Source organism: Phaethon lepturus, unplaced genomic scaffold, assembly GCF_000687285.1.
Source record: "Phaethon lepturus isolate BGI_N335 unplaced genomic scaffold, ASM68728v1 scaffold29392, whole genome shotgun sequence".
Taxonomy (NCBI): Eukaryota; Metazoa; Chordata; class Aves; order Phaethontiformes; family Phaethontidae; genus Phaethon; species Phaethon lepturus.
In genome coordinates, this window is record NW_010523180.1 from 74,135 (window position 1) to 91,681 (window position 17,547).

The 17,547-nt window shown below is 41.3% G+C and overlaps 1 protein-coding gene across 1 annotated transcript in view; it reads right to left on the reverse strand.

The window, feature by feature from the left end:
* The window catches only part of UNC80 (unc-80 homolog (C. elegans)), a 130,592-nt gene that overhangs the window by 70,795 nt on the left and 42,250 nt on the right, over nt 1-17,547 (reverse strand). The window contains exons 22-24 of the mRNA XM_010282051.1: nt 13,036-13,208; nt 6,793-7,005; nt 1,757-1,892 (exon numbers count right to left, since the gene is read on the reverse strand). Of these exons, the coding sequence (XP_010280353.1) occupies nt 1,757-1,892; nt 6,793-7,005; nt 13,036-13,208 (522 nt within the window). The remainder of the gene's footprint in view (nt 1-1,756; nt 1,893-6,792; nt 7,006-13,035; nt 13,209-17,547) is intronic.

Consider the following 17,547-nt stretch of genomic DNA (forward strand, 5'->3'; position numbering starts at 1 on the left):
AATACTATTTAGGATAATGGACAGCAAAAAAGTAAATAAAAAAACTAGTTGTGACAACTAACCACACCCATTTTTTAATAATGCCTGATATTACCATCTACACACATTTCAGAGAGATTTATGTTTTCCCTTGATTTCCCCCATGTATGATTTTATTACTTTTGCAAAGAAACAGTCAAAACCAAACAAGTAAAAGGATGCAGCAGGGATCAGATAAAACCAGATTAATTCTGTGATGCTTGCTAATTCCTCTGTACACATTACCAGTAATGAATTACAGACTTTGTAGGGACTAAAATTATCTGAACTATCAAATACAGACAAGATGTACAGTGTAAAGGAATATCCAACTGCTTATTTTATGCTCCTCGGTCTACTTCCCACAGCATACAGGGCAGCTTTTGAAAAATCTCTGCCTTCAGCAAGAAGGCAGATTGGTTATTTTCAGACCTTGGCTTTCAGGAGAGTACTTGAGATTTTACCTGGCTTTCTAAACCACAACCTGTTCTCTCTGTTTGCTTGTCTTAGACCACCCTTTTAAAGCAGCTCTGCAGCCCCTAGGAGTGCCTCACCAGCGGCTGAACAGGGACAAGAAACCCTATTCTGTCACTTGGTCACGGGAATGCAGTTTTTTTTTACGTTTCAAAAGAAATTCATGGTGCAGGAGAGGGACAATTTTGGCTGCATTCTCCTGCTTTGGATATGTATCTTAAAGGGCCAATAAAACATACAGAACAGCCACCCACGTTCATGTAGATTCTAGCACCGGCACATCCCATGTGAAGGTCTAGCTTAGGGCCAATACCATCTCTTGAGATCGCTTCCTGCAAATGCCATTTCACTGCTCCCACCTACTCCGCTCTACTCCAAAGTTGGCCTTTATGAAGTGATAAGAACAAACCCACAACCACAGAAAAAGAAACCAGAAGATAGGTAAACAGTGCTAGCACACCACATCCAATGGCGAACAACAGTACATGTACACAGGAACCAGTACATTACAGCACACATGTATATACAAATGGTGTCTGGAGGGGACATAATGTTTGTTACCACCTTCACCTACACCAGTATGTGTTTTGACTTAATTTATTTTGATTCACAGAGTGTGTTATAATTTTCATGTCTATCTAGACTTTCAGAATCAGTGATCTGTCACCTCCCTCCCACCCTTATGTACACACAGGCACAAATGTGTGTGTTTCAGTCATCTTGTTGTTATACAGATTTTTTAATGATACTTTTTACACCACTGTGCTATATTTCTGCCTGAGAATCAGGCAAATATACTGAAGTCAAGATTTAAAAGCCTTTGGTAGAGCTGTGCCAATTCACATCAGGTGAGGAGATGACTCTTCAATGTTAAGAAACAGAAAAACAGCTGATCTTACACAAATATTTTGGCAGAAATAACCGGGAAGAATGGGAGTCTGAACCACTTTTGGCACTCAGGTGACAGCAAGACTCAAGAAATACATTATTACCCTGCTTATAATTGCAGTTGCCAGTATACAGGAATTGCAACTCACTGCCTGGCTTCCCGCCCTTTTCCTTCAAAGTCTCTCAGTGCTGCTACCCGTATCTGTCATGTTGTACAACCAGGCACGGAAAGAACAGGGAAGGAAGCTGGGGTGAAGGTGAGGGATTGGGATATACAGCTGGGTGGCAAGAGGATGAAAAGAGAAGAAAAATTAAGTGCTCCTAAAGCAGAGGTTCTTACAAGCGGGGGTTCTTGTAGTAAAGGGAGTCTCCTTACTGTCATCTAAAAAGTCTTCTTCCTCATCCTCCTTTCTCAGGCGCCTCTTGGTCTCCTCATCATAGATGAGGCCCAGCAGGTTGGCAGGGCTCTCACTCTCGGCATGGCACAGCTCATTGAGGCGGACACCGATTGCCTGCAGACAGGGAGAAAGAGAAAGCATAAGCAGGTGAGAATTTCAGCCCAGATCACTGGTCATCAAGGGATCTGCCCAGTGCAGGCTGTGGAGATGTTCCAGGCAGAACAGAATGTCCTGGCTTTATTTTTACTGTCTGTGAAAAACAGTAGAGAAAGGGATGATAGAAGATTAATTGCTACCAAAACCATAATTAATTCTCCCCTTTTTTCAACCAAAATTTGCAAACAGTGTCAAATTTCAGGAGGAAAATATTATGCAGATTTGGTTAAACAGCAACAACAACAACAACAAAACCCCAAACCAGCACATGATAGGCAGGAGGAGATTAGGTCATTACTTTGTATTAATTTCTTCCACTTTTCCTTCTCCCCTTGATATATGTGTGCCAGATTTTTGCTAAGTCTGAGAATACTGAGAATATATGTTCCCTGCTTAAGAAGCTATCCTGCGACTTAGGAACCCAGTAATAGTCTGTTTCCTCCATAAAACTGTTGAAAGCCCATGGGAAAGCCTGTTTCTGTCTTTAAAGGAGAGACTGCCTGATGCACTTTCCAAAAATTAGCTGATAATATGCATATAAAAACTGGGAAGGTGCATAGGTAATAGTGTAGAGGGGATCCATGTAGAGAACACAGACAGATTTCCACTGAATACTGTTACATTCCCCAAAGGCATTGATCGTTTGCCAGCATCATTATCAGCAATAAACAGCCCTCTGGGTGCTGTCAGCAAAGCTACAGATAAGGGTGTGTTAGAAAGAAGAATGCTTTCCTGCTAAGACGCTTCAGCGCTCTTAAGGATTTTCTTCATTTTCTTTGCTGCAGATAGGTGAAAAGAACACAGACAAGCCTGTAAAACTTCACCCTGTGATATCATCACTTTGAGAGGGGGGAAATGTGTTTAATTACAGATCTTCATCAGCACTTGCCTTTTGGCCTTTTTGGGATAGTTTCAGAGGAAGATACTAAAGAGGATTTCTGAATCTTCTACAAGCCAAAATTGATGGTCATGCCAGCACTACATAATTTTCCTGTCTCAGCTGAAACAACGCAGAAATACATGAACAGTCACTTATTACGGTTGTTCTTCCTTGCTGTTAAGCAGTTCCCGTGAAATCAAGCAAGACTAAAGAGGGTAGACTCTGATACACAAAGAGAATAAGGCGGGTGGTATTGTTGTGGTTTGCAAGCTGATGCAAACAGTTGCCAATCTCAGCTGCCTGTGAGCCTGCATGTTGCTAAATAAACCCAGCGCCTCTCACAATTTTTTTCCCCTTTCATGCTTCAGGCATTTAAAGGAAGAAATGTTCTGCATGCCTTTCCACAAAGCAGTAATTTATCACAGATTATTTATGCTATATTGTCTACCCTAATATTAAAGTAGTCATACATAATCCCACAGCATCCTAACTGATGAGCACTGAATTCCTAACATGTATTACCTGCATGAATTATCCTTGGTTTTCCTAGCAAACGGAGAGCATACCACATTTTAAAACAAAATGCCTCTTAACAGAAGCCGCCAAAGGAAGTAACAAACTAACCTAATCAGAATAGATGTAATATTGTATTATTTAAAAAGACTGCATAACAAGTGAGATTGCATGATTCAATAAGCTCATCATTGTTACAGAAAGTTTAAATCCTACCTCATGTGGAAAGGGTTTATCACTGTTATTTGCTGATGGCTATAAGGGAGGCTGAATTAAAGGAGCTGGGTGAGGAAAAAAAGGTTTTACATTCATCCTTGGTCTCCCTAAACTTTGCTGATAGCACTGTGTCCCCATGTCGGGCACCAAAAAGGACTGTTGTGGTTTAGCTCCAGCTGGCAACTAAGCACCACGCAGCCGCTCACTCACTCCCCCTCCCCCAGTGGGACGGGGGAGAGAATTGGTAAAAAAATCGTGGGTTGAGATAAAAACAGTTTAATAGGACAGCAAGAGAGAAGGAAAAACAATGATAACAAAAATAATAATACCCACAAAGGAATGTACAAGAACAAGTGATGCCCAATATGGCGATTGCTCACCACCTGGCGATCAATAGCCCATCCCTGTGCAGCGACTCCTGTCCCCCAGCTAACTCCAGTTTATGTACTGGTCATGATGTCATATGGTATGGAATATCTCTTTGGCCAGCCTGGGTCAGTTGTCCTGGCTGTGTCCCCTCCCAGCTTCCCGTGCACCACCAGCCTTCTCACTAGCAGGCCAGCACGAGAAGCTGGACTGTCCTTGACTACTTAGCAACAACCCAAAACATCAGCACGTTATCAACATCTTCTCATCCCAAATCCAAAACATAGCCTCACACTAGCTTCTGTGAAGAAAACCAACTCTATCCTGGCTGAAACCAGGACACACTGTATAGCACACTTAGTGAGCAACGACAGACAAGCAAGGATCCAAAATTAATACAAATTTCCAGCTTTATTTACTGGAAGAAAAAAAAAACCCACTAAAAAAAACTATAACAAGGCCTCAGTGCATCCAGACACTAATACATTCTTTTCCCTTTACCCAAGAATCTCCCAGAGCAGCAGCCCTGCTGGCACCAAGCAGCAAGGATGGTGTGCTGTAGTGTTGACAAGAATCTGGTAGCACGGAGCCAGAGATGGGATGGGTGAGATATCCCATCTTCTTGGTACTGGAGCTGCTTAGAAGCGCTGTGAGTGCAGAGTCATTCTGCCCTTCATGCTGATACTGCCCATGGTGAAATGGGCAGGTTAACACACAGAAATGGCAGCATGTTCTGCAGCAGGTGCCTGTACTACAGCAACACAAAGCTGTTTCTCCTCACAGTGCCACCTATCTGGTTGGAATCTGCTCAAGAGCCAACAGAAGCAGCCATGTGAGGAGCACAGCTTGCAGGGTGCCAGCCCTACAGGCTTAGCTGGTGGCTGCCACTTACGCTTGCAGACACCTTCATCTCAAACAGGTTCTGGGAGGTAAAAGCAGTGCCAGAGGACTAGCCTTGTCCGGCATTCAACATAAAGGAACCGCACCTCAGCAGTGCTAGGCGTAGACCAATCCTGAAGCATGAGTCAGTCTGACGGCTGCTGATACTGGGGTAACTATACTGTCCTAGCCTCCAGTAAGAAGAAACAGAAATATTAACAGGTGGCAGGACACCTTGCAGTAAAAAGAGAAGAAATTTTCATTGTAAAGACTATTCTCCAAGTCTTCTCCTGCCTTAAAGTAAAGTAAAAGTAAGGAACATCCCAGAAGGGAAAAACATAAGCAGCTAGCCAACGCATGCTATTCCTAGCATGGAGAATGCATCCAGATAAGATTTAGAATGCCATTAAAGTTAAGGGAGGAGAATGATGCTAAGTTGCTTGCCATCAGATTCCCCCGGCTCCTTTCTTGTGACCTTGCATCATACAGCAGTACTTTAACATTTCTAAAAGAAAACCTTCCTGGACTTTTTCCAGCTTGGGCTATTTCAGTTTCTAAAAATGGCAGATGAGGGGGAATATAACTGGCTTCTAATGGTTTCTGATTTACTGGTTCCCATTTTGTCAGAATCTGAAGAGGAAGAATGCCTAGAGGTATAGAGTCCACAAACAGATGGATAGTCCCAACTGTCAACAACACATGCAAAAATACAATGACTATGTAATCGTATGTTCTCCATTTGGAAGGAATTCTCAAAGGGGTTAGGCTAAGGTAGTGACCTCATGGAATACAGAAGCAAATACATTCACACTATGCACTTTTTCAAGGAACTGTGGTATCTGTGCTGTCATTAAGATAGTCTCCTGTGTTTGAGACATAACAGAGAGCAGAGTGCCCAGGTAGCATTCAGAAATGGAAGCAGGAGAGCGGACAAGGGACAAAACTTAGTAGCTTGGGTGCTCAGACGCAAGCTAGGTTCTCCCCTTGGGCTGTGTTTTGCGGTGGGAATGTACTGATGTGGTTCATCACTAGCTCAAGGTTCCCTACAACGTGCTCCACTGAGAAGCCTGTGTCGGTTTAACCTAGGAGAATATGGTCCAGCAAAGCTTTTTTCCTGGCATGGATTATATAAGTACCCCAAGAATGCAAAATACATAGTTTTCAAATCGCCCTGAGCCTTGGATTTTATGTCGTCTTTTGATTTTTTTGTGTCATGATGCTCAGTGTAAAAATCTCTGGTTTTGTGAGAAGTGAGAAGCACACAGCTCTCTTCCAGACAGACATATGTAGCAGGTATCATAGAGGTTAAAGGAGCTTCTCCCACTATTTTGAGTTGTGTGAACTGCCTTGCAATAAGCGTCAGACCTTCAACGGATATACCCTTTTCTTCCAAAGAAATTGCAAGTGGCATTGATGGCCACACAGGGCAGTTGCCTACTTCATGTATCGTAAGAGACCATGATCAAATAAAACTTGAGTGATCCAAGCTCAAAACAGACAGAGACAGTTCTTCAGATGACATGTAGTAGCCCTGTAGAATTCCTCACCAAAGAATGAGTGCTAACAGTTTGTATGAGTGCAAAGAAAGACTGAACAAGTACATCAAAGAGAAATCCGTTACTAAATAGACAGCATCACATCTAGGCTCAAGCAGCACTGGCCTAAAAATATTTGGAAGTTAGAAAAAAGCAAGTAGTATCACACCCCCTGCTCTTATTATTCCTTAGGCATTCACACATGACAAGTGCTAGAAACAGGAGAGTGGACCAAATGGATCCTCAGAGGGAACACAGCAGGGGAAGGGGAGGGAAGGGGACACTGTCACATCCTAACAAAGTCCATTTCCATCAGGAGAAGACCTGATCCTGGCAGGCTATGAAATGCAAGTTGGAAGGGAGACTTACAAGTCCCCATTTTACTGGAACTGAAATTCTGTATAGGATCCAATTACCTTTACATTTTGGTATATTTTTAATGTAAGTAAGAAGAGAAACAAACACTTACATCTCCCCACTGGTAGAAGAGCTTAGCTGCATTCCACTGCAGCTTCTGGTTCCTTTTGTTGCCCACGATAGGAGAACGTCCACGGGACAGGCCTTTCTTAGTAATGTTCACATGGTGGCCCTTCATCCACTCGGGCCAATTGCCACGATTACAGCGGTGAACAAAGCGTGCACACTCAAGGAACAGCGCTGCTCTTGCCACTACAGGAGCTTCCTGAAACGTTTGCAGAAAATCACCTTAAATACAAATACATTGGAAAAACTCCCTAAATATTAGAGGATTCCGTGCTTTAATCAATTGCTTCGCAAGTTTGCCATGGAGTCACACAGACTGAACAATCTCTCCATCAGAGTCTGAAACCAGGATCTCTGCCTTCAGTCACAACTCTTGAGCTAATAAAACCAAGTCTTATACACTGAACAGTTATGCTTAGTCTAACCACTAGAGGGGCAGGAAGAGCCACATTATAAACTTACAAACAACCTTGTTTCAGTACCGCTCTGTAATCCTTTCATTCAGAAACCATGTAACTGCCAAAAAGCAGAAGCATGCATCTGACACTTTTACTGGAGGAATGAGTCAAGTTTTCTTTTCACCTGCACTAGTAAGGCTGCAAATATTGCAAACACAAATAGCAGCATGGCCACATGAATCCTACCATTTTTCACGTTAAGTTCTGCTCATGCATCTTGGTATTGGAAGCATGAATGGAGGCTTGCTGAAACTAGGAAGGGTGCTATTTTGCACTTATAATGACCAAATATGAAGAGTGAAATCCATTACGGCAACAAAATTTCACTGGCCTAACTTCAACAGCCTTAGCAAGCATCAAACAATTTAGTACTGAAACTTAACATCAGGCAGCTGAGTTTCAAACTGATGGCCTTGACTATATTCCAGGGGAAAATCCTCCTGCCCCCAGATGGGAAGAGCACTTTTCTTTAATGGAAGAAATGATATTGAGTCAATCTCAGTTTGTATTAAATGGCCCAGCAGGATTCATGTTAGATCAATAAAGACCGCTTCTGACACTCTCAAATACTTAAAAAAAACGGACACCGCAATTTGTTTCCTAAAGCATAGCTTAGACTCCGGAAGGAGCTTTCTTCCCAGTAGTCTACAGCGCTGCAAAAATAACATCTTTACAGACATGGAAAGTGACTAAAAGGAAATGGTTCTCCACATTTCCATTTAATTTCCCTTCTCCCTTCCTGCAATTTTCACAAGCAAAAAACCCTCTGGCCAGCAGATGGCAAAATTAACAATACAACAATGTCCACAATTCACAAGCTGGCTTTGAAAGGTACCCTAACAGTGATTTCACAGAACACAAATGTGTGTATTCCACACGTTTAGACACTGACAGCTTTAATGAGACAATTTAAACAAATCAGTATCTTCTTGTAAGGGGAATCTCCTCATCTGTCGTCCATAAACAACAGACAGGCCTTGAGACCATGGAAGATGGTCTGCAGTTGGTCTGTGGAATATTATTAAATAGTGTCTCCAGTAGTGCTTTAATCAAAACTTGAAAGCAAGAAATTTTGGACCAGTGCTCCAAAAGTTTGGGAATTGATTTAAGAAATTCTGTACTACAGATAAAGTTACAGCCAGAAACTACTACCAACAGGACTGAAAAAAGTCATGGCTTTTAGGGGACTGGCAAAAAAAAAAAGTTTCGTCTACATGAATAAGAAAACATATGTTAATTGCTTCCCAACACCCTGTTGCAGCTTTTTGCTCATATTTTATTCAAATATTAGAAGAAAATAGCAATCTTTTAGCAATTCTCTTGAATAAGGAGGACATTAAAGCTGGCCCAATGTTCTGATGAGGAAGGCAGAAATCTGAAGCCAGACATTCATTGACAATCACAAGCAAAACTAGTATCTAGCACCTGGAAAAACCATGACAAAGTACTTGTTGCTCACATGCAAAATATGGAACACATAATAGGTGAAGATTTTATTCTTTTATTCTCAGAGAGTAAAACCTTAACCAGACATGAAGACATACATGAAAAGGCAAAGCCTCAGCCTTAGTCTCCTCCTGGTTTAGTTCACCACTGGTAAAGTCACAATTTCTTAGCATATAGGAATCTTGTAAAGATACATGTTATAAACATTATGGAAGCACTCAACTACTGTACCTAAACTAGGATATGTAGGATGGGTGGTGAAGGGGAGGAGGGGTGTGTCCTGGAGTAGGAGTTCAAAATTAAAAATCACTAAAAGACCTCCTGCATGAAGAAGGACTTTCTGAACATCACGGGGCACAAGTTCCCTGTGATTGCTTACCTGAGGCTTAGAGAAACCTGAAGCAGCAGCAAGAGAAAGATGAAGATGTGACAGAATGGACAAGGATGGATTCACACCACAGAGAAACATATCACAAATGGAGAGAAATGAATCAGGCAGGCGATGCATAGCTGAAAAGAACACAAGTTACCATGGTCACTGTCAAAACTTAACACAGCAGCAATACTCTCACAAGCCTGCCTGTGCCTGTGAAACTGTTCACAAGTCCACTTTTAACATTAGACCTACTATATTGCTTTGTCTTTTGAAAATTGTTATTGTACTGTATAAATTGACATGAATAAGAATCCACCATTTTCTTAATAAAATTTCAAGTACTTCCATTGGAGCTTTTCAACAGATACCCTGATTCGTACGAATAACAGCAAAAGCAATGACCTGGGTTGGAGGGAGAGCAAGTACAGATTGGCTTTGGAATTTTACAGCATCGCATTACTGTTCAAGTACAGCTGAGTCTGCAGAGTTTTACAACTGCAGACCACTTAGGTCCAGTCTTGTTTTCAAGGACAATGAATTTTATATGCCTAATGAACAAGTGGTAATTTTCTTGTGCCCTTTCTTATACTCTGCAAAGCACTCAGAGCAAAAATTCATTTCCACTAGTCTCTTCAAGAAAAAAAAAAAAGGGCAAAAAAGCAACAATCTACTTTTAGAGTAAATAAAGTAAATTGAAGTACTGTCAAAAGATGCTGACTGGATAGCTCTGCTTTGTCTAGCCACAAGACAAGTCTGCCATGAGAATTAGCTTAGTAGGTATGTGAAGACAGGTCGTGAGCAAATTATTAATCCATGTCTAGGAGAATTGCTTCAAAAATGTTGGTTCAAATATCTCTCATTATATCTAAAAATAGTCAAGTACAATCCACAACACAGCTCTTTGCTTCTGTTCCCAGTCATCTATTCTAGAGACCTGTTTGGAGCAATTTTTGATTTCATTCCAGGTCATACGTCCTCCTATGGACAAATATTTCTGCTATGGAAACAGGGACATGGGAACAACAGAGCCTGCCTAAGACCCTTGGTGACATGCAGTCAGGATACTGGGAGATATTCTTGCAGTTTAGACTTTGCTTCTGTCCTCCCAATACTTGGTAGGTCCTCTCAAACCAAAACCCAGCCATAAAGCAGTGCCATTATGGCATTTCAACAAGAGTAAGAGCTCATACATCTTATCAGAGAAGTGCAATGGTGATAGGTGGCACACATTGCTAAACCGGTCAAAGGAAAGCTTGTATTTGCCCACCCAGGTCGTTTACACTAGTCTAATTAGGATACCTAGGTAACATCTTTATACAATGCTAAACAACGGTTTATTGGAATCCTCTGTAGAAACTTGACCACAGACTGAAATATCACATTACTTGCCTTTCAACCACCGAAGTTTCTTAAAAAGAGAAAGAAAATAAATTTTGTTATTGCCAAGTCTGCATTTAAGCTGGTGACATAAGGATGAAACTGCCTGCAACATATTATCAATTATCATTGGATGTTTGCAAAGCCACAAATTGCAGTTTTACAAAATTCAGTCAAGGATGGATGCTACTTCTGGGAAAATATATTAACTACATAGTTTCTAAACCTAAGGCAACACTCAATTTAATATGTGAATAAATCACTACCTCCATAAGGATGCAGCCTTTGTTTCATTGTTCTAATTTCTTTAAATCACTATGGTAAACCTGTGTAAACATGCAGGCTGATCAAAGATCTTGAAGTCAGTATAAGAAGGGAATTTCGAAAATCTGCATGAAAAAGCATGCTGAAAAAGTTTATGAAAGAACTGAAACTGGAGTTGTTTGCCTTTCATTTTTTAAAGATTGCCATAGCAACCAGGCTGGATAATATGACTTAAGAAGATTTTAATCTGCATCACACCTGGTTCAAACTTTACTTCAAAAGCCTGAAAACAGGAGTTAAAAACCCAGAATGTTTTCTGTTGGGTGTATTCTATTGACATAAAATGGGGGAATTTTCCCTAACAGCATACATTGCCATTAAGCAATACAGTGAGATGACAAGCTGTCATCTTTTGAAACCTGCAGTGCATGTGACAACTTAACTTCCAGGTATCTCCAATACTTTGTAGACAAAATGCCAGCTGAGCAGGTGTGTGTAAGGAGTCTCCCAAATCTGTAATTAGAACAAGGCTTCTTTCATCTTTAGCTGCAGACCTTCTAAAAATTCTGATACCAAAGCTTTCTTTGGTATCATTCAGCGGAAATGAAACTGAGTCAAACTCCATTTTGTAAAAGCCAGCTCTGGAAGTCAGAACAGACATCTTCAAACAGTTCACTCTGACCAGTAGCTTTCAGTTGACTTCATACATAGGCATAGACTAAGTTGGTCTGTGGCTTAAGTGTGTGGCAAATTGAAAAAAATAAATAAGACATTTACAGGCACTAGGAACATAATTGCCAAAGCCCTGTTTTATCATCTGATTTACTAGCACACAGAGTAGCACATCCCCAGAAGGATCTTAGTGACACACTTGACAGCAATGAGCTCCCCCCACCCACACACCTTACATTCTGTGTTAGTTTAGTATGAACTCACAACGGGGTGGCAGCCTGGCAGCCTTGAAGAATGAAGTTGTCTTTGTGCAGCACACCTGGCAGGAGTGACTATTGCTCCAAGCCACCTTCTGAGCTCACTGCAACCCTGACTGGTAGGAACCACTTCTGACTATGAGAGCATGAGACAGGCTTCCCTATCAGACACTGCTTCCATAGCCTCCAGCCAGAGGGCCAACAGTCTCCAACAGGAAGAGTAGGAACTAGGGAAGAAAGCACCTGTCTACTGGAAGATGGATGGGGACCTGTCCAAAAAGTAGAGCTAGATGTGAACTGACAGCAACAGCAACTTTGGGCCAATATTAACACAGACTTACTTGAATCTGTAGCCTAAGAATGCGAGGTTAAGAAGAACGTACAAAGGCATGGTGTACAGAGTCTATCATCCCTAGAACTATGGAGCAGACAAGGCAGCACAGCACTAGCAGAATGGGAGAGTCCATGAGCCTGACATCTCCAGCAGTGAGCAAAAAAAAATAAATATGAGCACAAACAGCATGACAGTCAGAGGCAAGAGATAGGGAGCGGGAAGACAAAGGGATAGAGAGGATGTGGATGCTCTGAGAGCAGTGGCTTTCAATCTTTTTCAGTTTGCAGACATCCAAACACTTGTCGAAGGAAGTAGAAGAGCGCTGTGCAGAGAAGACACTAATAATTGGCTGGCTTTTCATAGCTGTCTTTGTCATACTCTTGTGCTTGTCACACAAGCACCTCACAGAGCCCCACTGGCCCATGAACCACAGGCTGAAGGCCACTGCTTTAGAAATGGAAGGGACTTAAAAAAACAGCACCTGCAAGGAAAAGGAGGAAGGAGATGCAGAAGAGACACTCAGTGTCAGGAAGGAGCGACTGAATTGTGTCACTTCTATGACTGGATCTGCAAATTAGCAATATCTGCATTTAAAAGCATGCACACTCTGACATTTGAATTTTTTTTCCATGGACTGGCTGTGGTGACTAACAGTTCAGTGTTGCCCAATTTATTTGTAACTCTGTCAGAACTCCTGACTGGAATTACTATGCCTCTCTAGGTAGTTATCCAGTCTTCAATCCTTATTCTGTAAGTTATTATTGACACTAGGAGCAGAAGCAGAATGGCTGTGAGCAAAATTTGAAGTCTGGCAATAACCTAGTTATGCGGAGCCATGTAACAAAAAAAAGATCCATTTTGCCTGCATACTCATTCAGTCACGGATGCTAAAACTCCATCTAATAACAGCACCACCAGTTGGCATTGCTGTGATGCTTTACCTGCTTTCTGTGTGGGCATGAACAGCATTAGTGAACAACAACGGACCACCACGTATGCACATGCTCTCACTCAGCAGGTAAAAATACACCAACAAACGACTTACAAGATCTAGGGCTGCTGCCAAAATGGAGGCATCGGGGATAGTGCCTGGTTCACAGCAATTCAGGAGAAACTGAAAGCGCTTCATGCCTTGGCGGATTGCTCCCAGGTTCACAACATTCTTGGATTTTCCTCCCTCTTGGTTGGAGGTCAAGTGATCATCAAAGCTATGGCAACCTAAAGAGGTAGAGAGTACAGAGGGGATGCAGGGAGGGGTAGGGAGAAGGGAACACAGACTCTCACCAACAAAAAAAGTGGCACAAAACCCCTGATGAGTACAGTCTTGGTCTAAATCCCTTCCTCACCTTGATGCGCTAACAAGGTCATTTTTACAATATTCATGACTTGTGTGAAATGGGCATACAACAAGCCAGATTCTGGTCTTGGTCATACTGATGTCTGCGCAAAACAATTCCACTATACTCAGTGTGGAAGACCAGCATCTACTCCAACACAGGTGAACAAGAATATGGCTCTTCCTCCCCACCTATTTAACACAGAATATCATGCTTACTGTCCATTTTTCCCAAATAATCTCTTATTTTACTTCTCTACTGCTTCTAAGTTTACCTTAAGATGGAACATGCATAAACCTTATTCCTCATGTACCAATTTAGTAACATATCATCTACTAGGACAGAAAATTCAGTAGCAAATATTGGAAAAGTTCTATGTGGAAAACAAGTACTGTTCTTTTTTTAGGCATACATCATCTGCAATTACCAGAACACCCAAAGTAAGACTGGACTCAACTCCTAGGTATCATCATCATTCCAGCCTCTCTCCCTTGAAGCATCTTGCACTCTTTCAGATGGAAAGCTCCCTAATAAGAGTTCCTGTTGAAAATTAAGCTAGCAACCCCCTCCAGCGCTTCTTTCAAGCACAGTTTTAAACTCCCATGTGTAGAGTTCACATGATAAATCAAACAATCAATCTCAATGCCGATTGGAACGAACACTTCTGAATGCAGATCATTATGCAGTTGGTACCCGGAGTTGAGAGAGTGGTAGAAAGATACAGACAAGAAATCAGGAAAGTCATTTCAAGACCAAGGTGGCTGGTCAAAACAAGAATAGCCAGCTTCTGGGCTTTTTGTCTTTATCCATAATACTCTCCCTGTTTACAAGTGGAAGCACAAATGTTTATAGAATACTGAAGGATAAAGCACTGAAGAAGAGAAGGACTTGAAAGACAAGAAGCAAATCGTCAGCTCTACAGGACTTTGTGACTTCTCCTTCCTCAGGAAAGAAGAATGGCTGAAAAGTCCCTATGAGATTGCATTCCTCAGAACTACTTGGAAAGCACTTATGTACCACAAACAGTAGTCACAACAGAAAATGACAATGTAGATCTTCACTTTTCCCCTGAAGACAAAGGTATATCAAACATCAAGAGACTTCCTTACAACATCTGTGGCTTTTCTCTCTCTCCAGTGAAGCTGTACATAGTTTTCTAGTAAACAAAAAGTTCCTATATTGGGAAATACTTTGTCAAAATGGAACAAACAAACAAATAAAGTAGAAAGAACATGTAGAACACTTACATAAATGAGCAGGCACAAATACCCTTTTCTTCCAACTCCTCTCATTGCCTTACAGCCTGTAGCATGCTATCTGAGCCTTCCTCCTGTGGCTGTTGTAACACTAACTAATTTGAGGTACAAACAAACATTTCCTATTCAAGACCCTGTTGGGGTTGTGCCTATATGAGATAAAAAACAGAAACTTGACTTTCTCATGCAGAAAGGCATACTTAAGGCTTCTCCCTACCCCCACTACAAAGACCTAGCAGGGGCTTTGTCCATCTGGATTCAGTGGTACTACCTACAGTCTGTCACTACAGCCCTTTGCAGTCCCAGCCTTGCGCTTTGTTGAAGCTTTGCAAAAGAATCCTTCAGAAGCAGCTGATGACTGTCCTCCACTGCGCCCATCTTGGAGTAGCCTTGCTGTAAGCAGGGGAGCCCTCACTGGCTTCACGTTAATGTGACTCAGCCCTGCAGAAAATCTCACCCAGTGAGCAGGGACCATCTCCTAACATAGAAGGACATGGTATGCCCAAGCTCCTGCCCCCACAGTTGCTTCCTGTGTGAAGGCGAGATCACCCCTTGGAGCAAGCATGTGCTGTGGTTCACCTGTGCTGTATATGCCTTGAACACCCTGGCAACTTCCACAGTCACTCACAATGTCTTCAGTAAGTGTCTGAAGGAACACTAAAGGTCTCATGGAAACATACTGTAACTCACTTCTGTATATATGCTGTGTTCTTAGTATAGGTAAAAAGATCATTAAAATAAACATTTTATTATGCATGAATATGCATATATTTACGTGTATATATATGTATACATATGCACACATACAGATACACACACACACGTATGCTTACATACATAACCAACACGGAATTTCCAGTGGTCTAGATGATATATCACAATGAAGATTACCATTCATAAATGATGTGACAAGTTATTCTACTATTTTTTTTTTTTAATGTCATCTCTTTCTCCTCTCTCCATTTTCTTTCAAATTTGGTCTACTATGTTAAAAAACCCAAAAACACAAGAGGAAACACAACATGGAAAAAGCATGCACAAAGTAATAGCATAGCATCATGAATGACAAGAATGGGAAAGCAGAAACAGTTTCCAAAACAATGCTTTAGGGTCAGACCTTGAGGGATTTAGCAGTATGCCCATCCACCTTTTTGCCCATCCCAGGCTTTTACTCTCTTCTCCATAAGCACATAAAACCCGCTGATCTTTATGGAAAATACAAAAGTACTGGAAATTTGAAGGCCCTCTGTAACATTGCTGTTCTACTGTGTTATAAACCATCCCACCCTGAAAAGGCCTCACGTTGATTTCGCTACACGTATAGAATTATGCACACAGGCAGGTACAACTACTCTAACGTTTTTGCTAATGGTATGTGGCTTTCACTGCATACCAGAGATCCTTGTGGACACAGTGAAACAACTTCCTTAACTGTCACACTTTGCCTTATAAACTTTAAATACCCTCCCTTTGCTTCAGTTAGAGATCAGGCAGTAGCCCAACCCTCCCCATCAACATCACTAGACAATTTGCCTGTTTCTCATAACATGCACGGGTCTCTGTCTTTAACTCACTGCATCACTTTTATGATGGTATTTCTAATGCATGAATATGTCAAAACCAAGCATGTGTCATGTTCATCTTTTCTTTCATAGTCATGTAAAAGACCTTTCAAGTTCTCTTCACTAATTACATAAATTCTGATGTTACTCACAGAAGGCTTAAGCATGGACAACACTGCCAAAGTTCAAAAAGCCAATGCTAATGTGTCATCTGAATTTTGTATAGACATAAGATGTGCCACACATACTGAACAAAGCTTTGACGTTCACAGGGCCAAGACTAAATCTGTGCCATTAAATCAAGAATATGGGCACTCTAGGCAAAAGCAAACTCACAGTGGCATAAAATCAGCACTAGCAAGATGAAAAAAAAAATTATTTCCTACAAGAAAATATGAAGGACATCTCACATGAGCACTGTAGAAACAGCTGTGGCAATCTATAAAGAACTCACTGCCCCTCAGTTCTTTGTTCCCAGGAAGAGCTGGGAGAAAATATGGTGGAAGTGTTTCTCACCTACTTCAGCACAAAGTAGTGGATGAAGAAACAATGCAGTTCCTTCCATTGTGGGGATATTCACCTTCAGCTTCCAAGCTGCAACAAGCTGCTGGGCTGATGCATTCTCCTTCTAAAGAAAGGATACTTTTCACTTAGAAGCTAGTTGAAAACCACCACCAGTGCTTCTGCAGTGGGACAATGACAACCAGTTTACACTGGTGAGAGATGCTCATACTTTGCTAGTATCACTTGCCTGAAAAATGCCTTACATGCATTACACTGCAGGCCTGGGACAGATGATGGCGAAATACATACAATGCAGGGAAGTGTAATGTCAGAAAATAAAAAAATAACGACAGAGAATGTAACATACTGTAAAGCTACAGAAATCATGGTGAAAAAGAAAATCTACTTCTTTTTGTGTGTTTTTGGGAGTCAGGTTGGGTTTTCTTGAAAAAAACAGTAGCAGAACTTCCAAGATACACAGTCGTCTCCCTGACAACAAGGATGAGCTCTGAATTGAGGGCACGAGCACGTGAATGACTACATGACATTTTAAAACAGAACATATCATGACCTTGTATTATTCATAAAGGCACTTTTCGAACATTGCTGATTTTGAAAATGCATTGCAATTAAATATACTTTAGTGGAAAGGAAAAGTAGTGTCATTATTATTATGTTGTGTGCTAAGAAAAAGGGACAGCATCCCTAATGAATGGTATGCAGACACTAGACATGCAAACACAGAAGAAAAGAGATAATTATAACAAGGTTTGTGCAGGGTTTTCCATTTCATCAGTGCTGATCTTTGCTAAAACTGTCAAATGGTCACAAATTGGGAAAAAAAAAACAAACAAAAAACCTGATGGAACATACATTGTTGTATTAGGCAATGAAAGAT